Source organism: Notolepis coatsorum (genome assembly GCF_963971535.1).
Source record: "Notolepis coatsorum genome assembly, chromosome: 11".
Lineage (NCBI taxonomy): Eukaryota > Metazoa > Chordata > Actinopteri > Aulopiformes > Paralepididae > Notolepis > Notolepis coatsorum.
The window spans coordinates 83,099,905-83,115,823 of NC_140175.1; the positions used below are offsets into that span (position 1 = coordinate 83,099,905).

General features: G+C 40.4%; 1 protein-coding gene across 1 annotated transcript in view; it reads left to right on the top strand.

Moving 5' to 3' along the window:
• Positions 1 to 15,919, top strand: part of odf2a (outer dense fiber of sperm tails 2a) — an 80,280-nt gene that overhangs the window by 41,470 nt on the left and 22,891 nt on the right. Inside the window, exons 10-15 of the mRNA XM_084324267.1 lie at positions 2,089 to 2,163; positions 3,412 to 3,483; positions 6,025 to 6,141; positions 8,227 to 8,412; positions 8,739 to 8,848; positions 14,376 to 14,511. Coding sequence (XP_084180393.1) covers positions 2,089 to 2,163; positions 3,412 to 3,483; positions 6,025 to 6,141; positions 8,227 to 8,412; positions 8,739 to 8,848; positions 14,376 to 14,511 — 696 coding nt within the window. The remainder of the gene's footprint in view (positions 1 to 2,088; positions 2,164 to 3,411; positions 3,484 to 6,024; positions 6,142 to 8,226; positions 8,413 to 8,738; positions 8,849 to 14,375; positions 14,512 to 15,919) is intronic.

The following is a 15,919-nucleotide window of genomic DNA, read 5'->3' on the forward strand; positions in this document are numbered from 1 at the left end:
GAGCAGAAGAATTTTGCCAAAACAAACCAATAGTATCCAGCTGCAGAACGGCAGACCAGCCACACTCTCAGACCCAAATGCATTACCTTTGATTTAATTATACATCAAATGATTTATGTCAAGGATTGCAATGCCTCGCTTGAATGAAGTTAACTTTTAACCTGGATAACGTCAACATTCAGGGTGAATGTAATGTGAGAAATTGGGATTAAAAAGGGTTAGGGTTAGGGTTTAATTTCACGTGATCGGATCGGGACATCCCCAATATATATATATATATATAAAGTTGGTAAGTTAACACATGTCCTCACAGAATGATAAGATTAAGGAAAATCTGCAATTTTCTCAAATGTAATAATTTGTCAGTATACCATATAGGGGAAATCTAATGACAATAATCATGACATTGAGATCATCTGTATTATTGATTAAGATGATTTTGAGATTCTGGTTTGAGTTTTGGTGTGCCTTGAGATTCTGGTTTGAGTTTTGGTGTGCCTTGAGATTCTGGTTTTGTTAGGGTTGGGTAGGTGTGTAGGACCCAGGTGCAGGACAGAACGAGTAGAGAGCAGGCAGGAGACAGCGGGTTGTGATTCCAAAGGACTTTACTAGGAAACACTACAAACTGAAAACACACAAACTGAAACTCAGCAAAGCTGACAAAAGCTAACAGACGAATAACACTAACCACGACAGGAACAGGATACACAGGATACAGGACAATGAACCGACAGCGCACACCAGACATATATACACACACTAATTGACACATGAGGGTTGAGTGGAAACGAGACACACCTGGGAGGGAATACAGACTGGCAGACAACAGTGACACTAAAACAAGACTGAGGCCCCGTTTAGACGAGCGTTTTGTGAACAGAAACCGCAAAAGTCATCTTGCGGTTTCACTTTTAATTTTACGTTTAGACGAGCGTTTTGGGGAATTCTCCGTGCAGACGACGCTGTAACAAACGGAGCCCCGCTGTCACACGATTGGCGCATATGTCACATGACGTGCTGTGAAGACCCGCCCTACTCTGCCTCTGATTCGCAGACTGTGGATGGGGAATTTGATTGGACAAAAGCAGAGTCACTCACAGACAGTGGGTCCACTCACGCCGCGGGACAGATTCTTGTGTATTTAACCCTTTCACTGCCACACGACAGCCGGTTGTGTGATAGTAAAGGGTTAACCTTCTGTCGTGTGGCAGTGAAAGGGTTAAAAGTACTGCCAATGTAGCCTTCAGGTGATCTCCGTTGATATAGTCAGACATACTTGCTTTGTTTACGTCTCGGCTACTGGCGCATACCTGCTACATGTGACGTAAGTAGTACGCGCGACCAGAGCCGTGACAACCCTTTCGTCATCGTTTTAACAGATTTATACGATTTGACAGTTTAGACGAAAGCGCAAAGCTTTTGCGTTTCTAGGAATTCCACCCTGGAAGGTAGTCTCACTTTTTTGCGGTTTCACCCCGTAAAAACGCTGTTTCCGTATAAACGAAAGGCACATCCGTAAAAATATTTTTGCGGATTCACCTGCTAGCGTTTCCGTCTAAACGGGGCCTTAATAACAAATACACACTGGAGACATAACACTAAACCAGACAAGGGAATACAACAGGCAATAGGCACACAGGAAGGGACAACATGATGGGGAGTACACTAAGGAATAATAATCATTTGACAAGACACAAGTGAATGGCAAGTAGTGAGGGTAGATCTGGGAATTGTCCTTCAGGTGGGGGGGGGGGGGGGTACAGGACCGCAAATGGGTGGAGGATGAGAGGAGAGCTGTCCAAGAGAGAGTGAGGGAAGGTGAGGTGCACGGATAAGGGGAGCAGGGACCGGAGGGTTATGACAGGTTTGAGTTTTGGTGTGCCTTGAGATTCTGGTTTGAGTTCTGGTGTGCCTTGAGATTCTGGTTTGAGTTTTGGTGTGCCTTGATATTCTGGTTTGAGTTTCAGAATTTTGGCACTAGCACCCACCATTAGAAACATTGGTCCTCCAAGTTTATCAAAGTGGAGCAACTAAATTGTATGTGTGTTGTTGTTGGTGGCTCGTGTTGACTGACTAACTAACTTACAGATGGAATCGATAGACTTGGCAGAACAGAAGGACTCTCTGTTGAAGAGGTTGACCGACACAGAAGCAGAAAATGCGGTGAGAATCTTGGCAACCTGTCGACCTCCCTGCCCACTTACAATAATGTGCTAAGATCCCTCACACACATATATATCAGGTTCGAAGATCCTCTGCCCACATATATCATGTTCGAAGATCCCCTGCCCACATATATCATGAAAAACATCTCATCCACAATACATAATAAAATTACTTTCAAAACAAATATTAAGAGATATCTTCCAAACATGTCAAGTATGTAACTTATCTGTGTTTTATCTTTTTTTTTGTTTGACTGGAATGTTAGATTTTATAATGTGAATTTGTATATTTGTATACATTTTTTAATTATGTTTTGTTTTTATTTTTTATTCGTATTTTTTTATGTACATTTGTATTGTATTTGTTTTGTCCAGGACCCCAGGAAGACTAGAGGCTATTTCATGTGTCTCTAATGGGGATCCTTTAATAAACATAAACATATATCATGTTCTAAGATCCCCTGCTCACATATATCATGTTCTAAGATCCCCCGCCCACATATATTATGTTCTAAGATCCCCCGCTCACATACAGGTATATCATGTTCTAAGATCCCTCACCCACATATATTATGTTTGAAGATCCCCTGCCCACATATATCATGTTCTAAGATCCCTCACCCACATATATCATGTTCTAAGATCCCCCGCTCACATATATCATGTTCTAAGATCCCCTGCCCACATATTTTATGTTCTAAGATCCCCCACCCACATATATCATGTTCTAAGATCACTCACCCATATCATGTTCTAAGATCCCCCACCCACATATATCATGTTCTAAGATCCCCCACCCACATATATCATGTTCTAAGATCCCCCACCCACATATATCATGTTTTAAGATCCCCCGGCCACTTACAATAATGTTCTAAAATCCCCCACCCACTTACAATAATGTTATAAGATCCCCCACCCACATATAATATGTTCTAAGATCCCCCACCCACATATAGTATGTTCTAAGATCCCCCACCCACATATAGTATGTTCTATGACTCCCCACTCACATAATATGTTCTAAGATCCCCTGCCCACATATAGTATGTTCTAAGATCCCCCACCCACATATAGTATGTTCTAAGATCCCCCACTCGCATATAGTATGTTCTAAGATCCTCCGCTCAAGTATTTAAACTTGCGAGGCGAACACAGGACTACACAAGGAAAGAAAGAAAAAAAAGCTGCTTCAGTCAATTAGGAAGTCTTCTGATGTCTGTAAATGTTTTCTTTCCTCACGTAGCATCTAGTGGTCAAACTACAGGAGAGAGAGAGAGAAGTTGATCAATTTTCAACATTTCTGGATACAGAGAAGGTACCGTGTGCATGAGTTTCTCTGTTTGTCTTTTTAGACATGACTTTGTAACTAAAGGTCAATTCTAGGGATGTCCGATATTATCGGCCTACCGATATTATCGGCCGATATCGGCATTAAAATGTGATATCGGAAAATATCTGTATCGGTTTTCAAAAAAAAAATATATATTTTTTTTTTACATTTCTATAACCTTTATTTACCCAGGCAAGCAAGTAAGAACACATTCTGATTTTATTTATTGTCAAAAGTATGCATAATGTTGTGTTAATTCCACAACAAGAGATATGTAATGTTAATTACCTGAAATTATTCAATTTTTTGGGGGGGAAACCCTGCATATATCGGTATCGGTTGATATCGGTATCGGTAAAAAAGCCAATATCGAGCATCCCTAGTCAATTCACAGGCAGGGCCTTGAAACAATCTGTCATTTAATTTTGTATTAAAGAATATAAACATATTGAAGTGACTTCCGGTTCTGCCCTGTGATTGCGTAGAAGTGGCTCCCATATGTTTTCACTTGTACATTACTGCACATTAAAATGCCCTGATGGCCCCCAAGCTGCTCAGGAACTGCACTGAGCAGCTGACCACGCTATCTCCTCAGCGCTTACATCCCCTCCAAACCCATCTCCAAACTGGGTGACCTCATGGAAACCAAGGACCTCAACATTAACCCCTCTGTCGCGTGATTACACAAACAAGCCGCATTTCTCGGAGACGCTCTCTGATTGGCACTGACTGACGCTCTCTGATTGGCCACTGATGCGTTTGGCCAATCCGTGACAAGCTGTGTCTTTGCCCATTTCCTCGTCAAACAGCCTGCAAACTACCTGGCGTTCTATCGCCATGCTCTAAGACAAACTCTAACCTTAACCAACTTCGAAAGAGTGCCTAAGCTTAACCGTCGAAAGAACTTGCCGTCACGCTCTAAGACAAACTCTAACCTTAACCTACTTCGAAGAGTGCCTAAGCTTAACCAGTGTAGAAACAGGCGTCGGCCAATCAGAGAGTGTCTCCGAGAAATGCGGCTTGTTTGTGTAATCACGCCCCTCTGTCTGCAACTGGATACTCTACTTCCTAAATAATAGACCCCAGTTTATTAGGATAGACAATCTCACCTCCTCCACCCTCACCCTGAACACCAGTGTCCCGCAAGGCTGTGTGCTGAGCCCCCTTCTCTTCACTCACGACTTCACTCCTATACATGGCACCAACACCATTATCAAGTTTGCAGACAACACAACAGTGGTGGGCCTTATCAAAAACAACAATGAGTCGGCCTACCGGGAGGAGGTCCAGCACCTGGCAGCATGGTGTGCCGACAACAACCTGGCCCTCAACACCAAGAAAACCTAGCGCATCGCCGGTACATCACTCCCTGCAATTGAGTATTCATCACAAATGGTGTCTGAGGAAGGCACGCAGCATTGTCAAGGACACTTCTCATCCCAATCATAGACTACAGGAACCTCTGCTCTAAGTCAAGCAGACTCTGGAACAGCTTCTTCCCCTCAGCTGCCATCTCCCTGAACTCTCTCCCACGATGACATACTAGGTCAGGACTCAAGTTCGTGCTAACTATCTCTTAGGCGAGTTTTCCACCCAAATCTACCTGCATCTCCCAAGCATTATCTCCCTTTAGGTGGCCTGCCTCATGCCTGCCTAAAAACCTACCTCTACATATCTCTCCCTCACGGACAAATTGAATGGCTGCACTCTCTACCGATTACATTCTGAATTCTGAAAAACAACGCATCTGGTCAATGTGGCTGGTCCAATGTAGCTGTGTTGTCACTTTTAAATAAACGTTTTCATTCATTCACCTGTACTCTTCTGCTTTCAATTCCTGCTGCTAAGCTTTGTGTACCGACCTTGAGAAAGACTTATACACATAAGTCATGATCTGGTATATATATTTGATCTTGAGTTATTTCAAAATGATGATGTTTAATACAGATTGATATGGGAACACATATGTTGATAAAATCATCTCATAACCATCTCTGGCAGAAACTCAAAACAGAAAAAATATATTTGAGCAAATGTTAAGGAAATGTCTACTTTTGCAGAATTATAGGGAGGTGTAATGGTTACGTCATGGCTGTTTCTGGCCGGTCCACCTCGCAAAATTGCAACGTATTTCCCCATTGCCCATTTCTAAATAGTCTTGTTAAATCTCAAATAAAGCATGGACAATTGCATGGTGTACCTTTCTGTGCGTATTCATCCACAATCTATAGCTCAACATGAAAATATTCGCAATTAATCATATAAAAATGCTTAAACAATAATGTTAGTGATAGAAGGGAACTCATTTTGTGCAAAAATGGAAAGCTTTCCAGTGTTCATGAGGCAGAATTGTTACAATTGCAGATAATCCATTTTCCCAATGATAAATCCCTATACGGGTGGACCTCTCGGGCGGTCCAAAGTGACGTCAGACTACACCTCCCTATAACCTTTAAGTTGATATTTGTGGAGTTCTCCTTTAATAGTTTTTCATGAAGTTTTCCCAGTAACGCTCTCTTGATACAGGGCAATGCTAAGAGTGCCGGGGAATTGTCAAAAGCTCTGGAATCAACACGGGCCCATTTGCAAGGACAGCTTCGTAGTAAGGAAGCTGATAACAACCGCCTTGTGGTACAGATCAAGGTTTGTTAATTTGTTTGTTCATCTGTTTGTTGTTGGCTGCATTGTATAATAATAATTATGCGCTAATCAAAGGAATTACCTTGACATTTGAGTGGAGTGTTGGTACGTGTTCTGGACAGTGGTTGTGAAGAGTACTTAGCCTGTGTTTGAAGTCATTCATTGGAGCTAAGCATCAGACAAAACATAAACGTTCCCCTCCAAATGCATTTTAACCCTTTCACTGCCACACTACCAAATGGTTAACCCTTTCACTGCGACAATACCGAATGTTAACCCTTTCACTGCCACACGACAGAAGGTTAACCCTTTACTATCAGACTACCGTCTTTAACCGTCTGTAGTGTGATAGTAAAGAGTTAACCTTCTGTAGTGTGGTAGTGAAAGGGTTAACCATTTGGTAGTGTGGCAGTGAAAGGGTTAAAATACATTTGGAGGGGAATGTTTATGTTTTGTCTGATGCTTAGCTCTAATGAATGACTTTAAACACAGGCTAAGTACTCTTCACTAACACTTGCACAATGTTCTATATTGAGTAACAGTTTGTATAAATGTTTTTATTTTCCACCAAGTCATTCCATAAACGACTGAAAATGCAAATTGGCAACAAATGCCTGTTGATATTTACCAGGAATTCCTAGTCAGCTGCAATATATTTTTTCAAGACATGTCAATACCTACTTGGCTTTCTGTGTATGCTGAAGATAAAGGTGTCAAGTTACCACATGTTGATGGTGAAGGAATCTATGTTTTTCAATGTGTATATAATGTATTGGTGGGTGACAGCATCTACTCAGACGGATCTATAGATCTTAAAAGTAGCCGGCAGCCGGTGTGTGTCTCCACGGTATCAAGCAGGGTGTGTGAATGCTAAGGTCGTCAGCACTATGGAGAATAGTTTGACATCGATAGAACCATGCTAAAGGTGAAGATCAGTTGCCATGGCAGCACATCACGTAGTAACAAGAAAAGGGGGCGGGTCCCTGTTGCTAGGGAGAAGACGTTATGATGTGAGTTTCTTCCGGGATAAGTTAGACTGAGATACGACGCCCAGACGCGTTGATCAGAGACTTTCATCCCTCCCCACCCTCGCTGGGTGAGGGAGGGGAAATAGTGACACATCATCACTAGCTTCGGCTAACAGGAAATGGTTGTTGGCTTCGACGAGAGAGAGAACCATTGGATTAAAGAGAATTAAGACTGAACAAGGACAATACAGAACGGTGTTTCCATCTGGTACAGAGGCTATGTTTATGAAAATAAACATGAGGATCTAAGGAAAGAGATCACGTTGCAGTGTCGTTTCTTATGACTAACGGATGTACTAACAGGGGTTGATACAGTGGGTGACAGCCAATGTGAAGTATTGAAACAAACACAACGCAGAACAGGGAAAGTCACGAAGGAGATGACGAGATGAGATTGGCTGATTACAGAAGAATCCAACAATGGGTTCAAACTATTAGTGACGTCACGAATCACACATGCAACTCAGATTTCAGGGAAGTACAGAGCTCTCCCTCACCAGGACATGAGTGAAAAAGTTCTGCACAAATAATCTATATAGTTAAAAGTGGAATTAACAGCTCATGCTAGCAAGCCTTATCAAATACCGAGCATAAGGTTTGATATGAGCTAAATCTCCTCATAATGGTATATCATCAACCTTTATTTATTCTCAATTACAATTGAGGTCATCCTCATTTTCAATGTCGTTGAGACTTTACAGATATTTCAATGCACACATTTCTACAATATAACAATAATAAATATGAATAACTATCTATATAGTACTCTTCACACATGGACCGCAGTCCAGAGTGCACCACAGCAATTAGTATAAAATGAACATAGGCATAACATAGAACATAGCATTTTGCTTGTAGAAACTGCACCTCATACACTGGACAGAGCATTGTCCGTTCATCTCTGTAGTGAAAGCTTTACCTGCGCATGACTGGTAGCCACGGCAGTTCAGTTGGTTTAGTGTTCTTCTGTGCTAACCGAATCACAGGTCACACAGAGTGGCCTGATATCAAAGTAATAGTCACAGCTTGACTATCTCCACTTCAATTCCACTGGTCTTAGAACCTGGAGCGAGCAGCCAACCAGCAGCGGGGGGAGATGGAGCAGCTCGCGGAGCAGCTGGGAGGTCTGAGGCAGCAGGCCGGCACAGACCGGGAGGCTCTGAAGAGGGCCACGCGAGCCCAGAAGCTCCGGGCTGAGCGCAGTGAGGACGTCGCAGGCCAGCTGACCGCCCAGCTCCTGGACATGGTTGGTGGAATAGAACCCTGACTGGCTGCACAACTTCTTGTATCATGGGGTTCCTTTTATAGAGAGCTTTTCTCAACCTTAAGTGGTTCCGCTGATATGAAAACGGGGTCCCTCTGGAAATACCTTGTACCTTATACCTTGTAACTCAACTCACTCATCATTCATGGTCCAAATTGACAATAATTTGGTCGTAATTGCCCAGTGTGTAATACCGGGTGATAGAAAAATAGGGTCTAGAGATTGAAAGTAATCGCAAATTGTGGACAGAAGATGTTACATGTTTTGGAGCTTTTGAGTTCAGTTTCTGTGTTTTATTTCTATACCAGGAGAAGCAGGTGACAGATGTTCTGTCAGCCGCTGAGAGCTGGCGCATCCGCCACGCTGAGGAAGTGAAGGACAAGAGTCAGCTGGAGATTGAGGTGTCAGTCCTAAACAGGTAGGGGCAGCTGTTGCCATAGCTTCCATTACTAGGAGCAGGAGTCCTTTGCTGCGTCTGAAATCCCTCAGTACCTACACAATGAGACAGAAGCTACTAAACCTACTAGCCTCAGTACCTACACAATCAGACAGAAGCTACTAACCCTACTAGCCTCAGTAGAATTTGGTCAGAATTTATTGAAAGGATAGCCCCTTGAGATGCAGCATCTCATTTTAGAGGGGGTCCTATGCACAAACGTAAAACATTACATACAGTACAAGTACACAATACACAAATGTACAGATACAGTTACTGTAGCTTGCTCATCCTCTCCCACCCACACCCCCATTCACCAACTCATTTTAAACAAAGAAGTCAAGTATACAATACAATGACCTATCTCAAAGTCAGAAATAGACGTATGTACAAGCAGTGTTAAAAGCATGAACAGGTAGTTTCGAGATGTGAATACAGTGAAGTCTTGAAGCGGCCAAGAGAGGTAACAGATCTGCGAGAAAGAGGAAGGTTGTTCCAGTCAGATGGAGCTTTGTAATGGAATGACCTTCGTCCAGCTTCAGAAAATATTCTTCTGGGAACAGTAAAATAGGGATGTTGTGAATGTCTAAGCGGGTATGGTGATGTATATGGTTCCAGAGACTGTTTAAAGTAAGAAGGACAGTTAAAGTGAACACATTTAAAAAGGAATAGGTACCAGTGAAGTTGCCTTCTTGCCTTAGGCTGCAGCCAATCAAGCAAACTATACAGAGAGCAGTGGTGTGTTCTGTATGGACACCTCAGCACAAATCTACATAGGGAGTTATATAATACATTGAGAGGTTTGAGATTAGTGTCTGTGGTGTTCAGATATACAATATCAGCATAATCTACAATGGGAAGTAGTACTTGGGAGATTATTCTTTTCCTCACTTCAAATGAGAAACAATTGATTGAGGGATAAAGTGAGCACAAGCTGCCATATGTTTTTTTAATGGTAAGTTCAATGTGAAGTTTGAATGAGAGTTCTGGATCGATCGTGATACCGAGGTATTTAAATGAATCCACTTTTTCAAGATAGGAGCCGTCTTCAAAATTGATTTGTAGGTCAATGGAATTTGCACCACTACGTGAGTGGCCAAGCAGCATGCTACAAGACTTCCTCTTATTCAGTAATAGTTTGTTGTTTTTAAGCCATTTTTGGACCAGATTGAAGTCTGACTGTAGAAAATGTTGAATTTGATTAATGTTTTTATCAGAGACATAAATAACGGTATCAGCAGCATAGAGCTGGACTTGACAGTGGGAACAAATATCTGGCAGATCATTAATAAATATAGAGAAGAGAAGTGGCCCCAATATGGAACCCTGAGGAACACCTTTCTCAACAGTTAGAAACTCTGACTGAGAGCCTTGAAGTACAACACACTGGCGCCTGTTGTGAAGATAGGCACTAAACCATAGTAGGGCATTTCGGTGTAAACCAATAGAGTACAGTTTGTCAAGGAGGAGGTAGTGATCAACCATATCGAACACTTTGGAAAGATCAATGAATATTGCACCAGTAAGATGGCCTTTGTCAAAGGACAAAAGCACATCACTGGTGAATTTTAATGTAGCTGTGGTTGTAGAGTAATGAGGTCTGAATCCTGATTGGAAGGGGATCAAATGTTGCCAAGGTTAATGTATTTAGATAATTGTTTAAAAATAAGTTTTTCAAAGATTTTCGCAATAGTGCATATAATGGAAATAGGTCTATAATTATTTAAATATGATTGATCTCCAGCTTTAAAAATGGGGGTAACTCTTGCACATTTCCATATCGATGGGAATGAGGAGGTAGACAAAGATAAGTTGAACAAGTCTGCAAGGGGATACATTAATATGTGAGCAGCAAGTTTGATAAATTTGGCTTCAAGACCATCAGGACCAGCACCACAACTCTCTTTCAGTTCACATATTGCATAGTAAACATCAGTAGGCAGAATTTTCTTAAAATAAAACGAACCATTATGAGCACTTAAGTTAGGGGAACCAGCTGTAAAATAGAAGTCTGTGCATTGGGAACTACAGATAGAGGAGAAGTGTTTATTGAATGCTTGGGATATGAGTAGAGGATCAGAAATAATGTCATTATTGATTTGTATCTGCTTTATAGTTTTTTTGTCCGTTTTGTTGAGAAAAGTGTTCAGTTTATTCCAAAACTGTTTTGGAATAAAACTATTTTTGTAGTAATTGGATTTTGCATTCCTTGTTTGAGTTTTTGATGAAAGTACCTACACAATCAGACAGAAGCTACTAACCCTACTAGCCTCAGTACCTACACAACCAGACAGAAGCTACTAAACCTACTAGCCTCAGTACCTACACAATGAGACAGAAGCTACTAAACCTACTACCCTCAGTACCTACACAATCAGACAGATGCTACAAACCCTACTACCCACACTATGCTTTTATAACCTAAAAGTAGGGAAGTTGTGTATTTGTCCCACCCCTAGTTTCAAGTTTCTTTAATAATAGTTGTCATACAGAAGTACAGAATACTTTTATACAAAATGCTTCTTACTGTTACGCTCCAGAGACTGTGCTAGACAAGATAAGTATGAAATAAAATAGTATAGCATGTAAAATAGAAGTAAAAATAGAGGTCACAGTGTTCAGTATAGACATATGTACAATGTTCGATGCAGAATAGAAGTAACTGAGTTACCATACAATATACTATGCAATGTACTAATATACAATACTATATAGTGCAGAGCAGAAATGGGATGAGGTACAATTTAGGTACAATTTACAGTAAGGTGTACGAGTTGTAGTGCAAATCCTTTACCAATAAATATAAAGTGTAAACTTTATAACTTGGTTTGACATTACATCATTTGTGATGAACAGACAAAAGTAAGTCACCATGAGGGTTTCAATTGGCCATTTCTATGATTGTTTTGGTTGTATAGTACGTCAGTGAAATCACACCTTTTATCGTAATTTCTAGGAGTAAAGTGTAAATCCATAACCATGCTAAGCATACTCAATAAAACCTGGAAGATATCCGGCCAATTTAGAATTACAGAAGGGGTACCCAGAAAATCCCTACTAAACCATCATAAAGTTAAGAATACTGAACCTCCGTACAAACAATATTTGTGAACATGAGCTAGTCTCCCTAAGTCAGAAACCAGAGAAGTAGACCCTAAGCTTTTTGGCTCCTTCACTCAAACATGACTGAAAAATGAAATAATAATTATAATTAATATATATATATATATATATTTTTTTTGAAGCTTCGAATTAAAATCGAAGCTCGGCCCCAAAGCTTATATTGCCAAAAAAAGGTTTGAAGGTCAGCCCTAGTGCTATCTAGCGACCCGGCCCACGTCTGCCCCCGCTTTGAGCTGAGTCACTGTAATCAAAGATGCAGTTTTGCTCAATGTATTTGCTACAAGCATAAGGGACACATACTTGTTTGTGATAAATTATTTGTTAATTCTAAGTGTCTCTCATAAGGTGGAGTGTCTGATGAACTGTGTTTTCTCTCACTACAGTGTAACACAGTTCAGAATTTATACTTGAGATTTAGCACTCAAGTTTGGGGATTTGGGAGTGAATTGTTCATGTAAATTCTTGGACCATCGTAGAACATGGGAATAACTAATATGAATTCTGAAAACGGGCATAGTTCCCCTTGAAGCCTAGACATTCCGGGCCAATCAATGGCTATTATTATCATATATATATATATTAACACTTTCAGCGCCAATCACGTAAACAATCGGGTTATCTCGCCAGCGGTTGAGCGCCAAAACCTGATAAAAGTTGTGTTTTCGATCGTTTTCATCGTTTTTTCTTTTATTCTATTTTAATATTCTATACAGTCTCACGGACCTCGTGTATCATTTGGACTCATTCTGAGACCTCAAGAGTGCAATGCCGGCCGAATTCTGCTAGGTGGCAGTATCGCCTACCCTTTGAAAACTTATTTCACACTGTGTGTTACATTTTATATGGTCCGGGCGCAGAAATGGTACCCGGGCAAGTGAAAGGCTTCATTCGAGCCACTTGGAACTAAGGCTGAGCCCAAACGTTCGAACGTTCTGACCTTTGTTCATTACGTTGGCGTGCAAATTCTAAATCAACATTCGAATTTCTTATTTTTTATAAATCTTTTTTTTCTTATTTTTTTTGTCTATTCATTCTGTTTAAACCAATGGGGTTTTTCTTCACAGTTGCAGATAAAGATTAGGCTACACTAATATTATAGTATTCAAACAGAGTTATATTCATTAACCAATTCAGGGCCAACCACGAGATTAGTCGGTTAACTCGCCATGCGTTGCGTGCCAAGACCAGAGAAAACTCGGGTTTTAATCGTTATTTCTTTTATTAGCGATATCCATAAATTTTTCATCCATCCAGCCTGACGTTATCATTGGGAATGGGTCTGAGCTCGAAAAGGGCAAATACCGCCGCCTATCGTCTCCCGGATGGTATTGCACATCATTGGATTGGATGGGACTGCATCAGAAAAAAACTCTGGTCCTGGGTTTCCCTTCTCGGGCAAGCAGTATCGTGTTATCACATTCACTGGCGAGGCTGGGAGAAGGGTCGATTATGTGTTTTGGACTATAACGTTGGATCAATAAACGCGATCAATATTTGGAATGCCGATCAGGAATTGGATTAATCTTTTTGCAGAACATCTGGTGTGAGGTAAGGACTCTATTTTACCAGTATTGGGTTAATCAGATGTTTTTTTCTCCGCCATCGGAGCGCGCGTGTGTGTGCGTAACGTTAGCGCTGACCTAGTCATGGATAATCGATTTTTCAGCCCGCTTCTCTAGCGTGCATAAGGACACATATACTATCGATAATCTAGCGTTTATTTGAAAACTATTGATAAATCAGCCAAAAAATTACAACATGTTTTGTGTATTCCACTAAAGAGCTATTATCGCGGATTTCTCTGGAATTACTAGAAATCTCCAAAACTATACTCGTATTCAAAACGGTATAAAACGGAAATGTACTGATAACATAGATTCCTTACCTGAGATCAGATGGTATCCAAATGGTTTATTCCAATTTCCGATCGCCATTCGAAAAAATCGCTAATTTGATTGATCCATCGTGTATATAATTGAATTGATATTCTCATTTGGTTCATTACAATTTACTCAAGCCTAGTAACAGACACAGTATTTCTGACACTGGGAATACATTCCCTGAGATTCATAGATCAGAATAGAATCAGATACCAAGAACATGCAATTGGACCATTTAAAAAAAAAATTGTAAATGTTTATTCTACGTTATTATGGAATGAATAAAAAATAAAAAAATAAAATGATTTTATAAAAAGATTTAAAAAATTTTTTTTAATTAATTTTCAGTTAATTTTCATAACACGATAATTTGCTGTGTAATTAATTAATCTAATTCATGCGATAAACTGACAGCCCTAATATATATATATATATATTATTATTACAAACCAAGGATAAAACCCCAATGATAGAAATGAAGACCTACAGTATGTTGTGTGCTGCAGCCGCGTGGAGGACCTGAGCGAGCAGCTCCAGAGGACGGAGGTCAAAGGGCGAGCGGAGAGAGAGGACCTGCTGGAACAGCTCCACGGGCTCACCACAGAGGGCAAGACCGCCAAACTGGACAACCACAGCCTCAAGGTAGCGTTGACTAGCCATCCCTGTCTCCTTCGTTGGATCAAAACATGTGCAGGAGAGTTCAGTGATACACAGGTCTAGTGTTATAAGGCCTCCACAATTGCGATTTATTTCTGTAAATCTGACCTTGATTTTGAAATGAGCAGTTTTTTTTTCCTTTTTTTCTCCAGTTTTGTGGGATAGATCAAAACGCGGAAAATGAAAAATCCTAACCACATCAAAGATATGGTTTCATAGTTTCCCCCCTTCTTAACATGGTATGATAAATGTGGGAAAATTGTAAATGTATACTTTTATCAAAAAAGTATATATGTAATATATAGGGTACATTTTGTGGTATGATCTTATTAGATCTGCAAAAAGCATTCGACACAGTGAACCACAATATACTTATATTTAAACTGAAGGCTATGGGTTTTAAAAGTGCTACTACGTTAAGGTGGGTAGAATCATACTTGGGGGGTAGGAAGCAAGTGGTAGAAGTGGTAGAAGAGTGGGTCCACTCTTATTTCTTGTTTATGTAAATCACATGAAGTCAGCCTGTGACTGCAGACCGCACAAAATAAATTAGTTAGACTCATTTTACAGTTACATCCCAGGACTCACCTACAACAGTCTAATTTCGACAGCTTCAAGTGGCTCAGAGTAGATGAGAGAGTAACTCAAATCAAACTCAGCATGGTCCACAGAATAGTCAATAATGTTGTTCCAAACGACCTCAGAAATTATTTCACCAAGGTCAGTGACTTACATGGTCACGGCACTAGAGGGAGCCCTACAGATCTAGTCCCAGTCAAATGTAAACGTAGCATTGGGCAAAACTCATTCCTGTACTCGGCGGCAGTAGAGTGGAATAGGCTACCAGCAGACATTAAATTAATAAGTCCCTATTCCTCTTTTTAAAGGCAAAGGAAAGAGCTGGATCAGGAGAAGCAGAACATGGGTTTAATTATATTTTTATTTATCTTAGTTGTTTTTATGTATTTATGGATAAGGTTTTTAATAGTTTTTTAGGGGTTTATTTTTTATTTGTATTAATTGTTTTTTTATTGTATCTGATTATTTTTTACTGTATTTAATCTCCCTATGTTTTCCTCCCCCCTGCGTGGTGGGCACACCCTCGCTTTACCCACAGGCTCTAACAAGTGCATGTTGTATCATGCACTCATACTCTCATACACCTACACACATCCAGGCATACACTCACCAGTACATTTTACTCACATAAATATGAAAGACCGCAATGGAAATAAGCTGTAAGCTTTACATTATTACATTTTGATAATGGTGAGCCTTATATGTATACTTGTATATATGTTTCATTATCAATAAAGATCTCTATCTATCTATCTATCTTAGGGATGCACCGATCCGATATTGGTATCGGTATCGGCCGCCGATATAGTAAAAT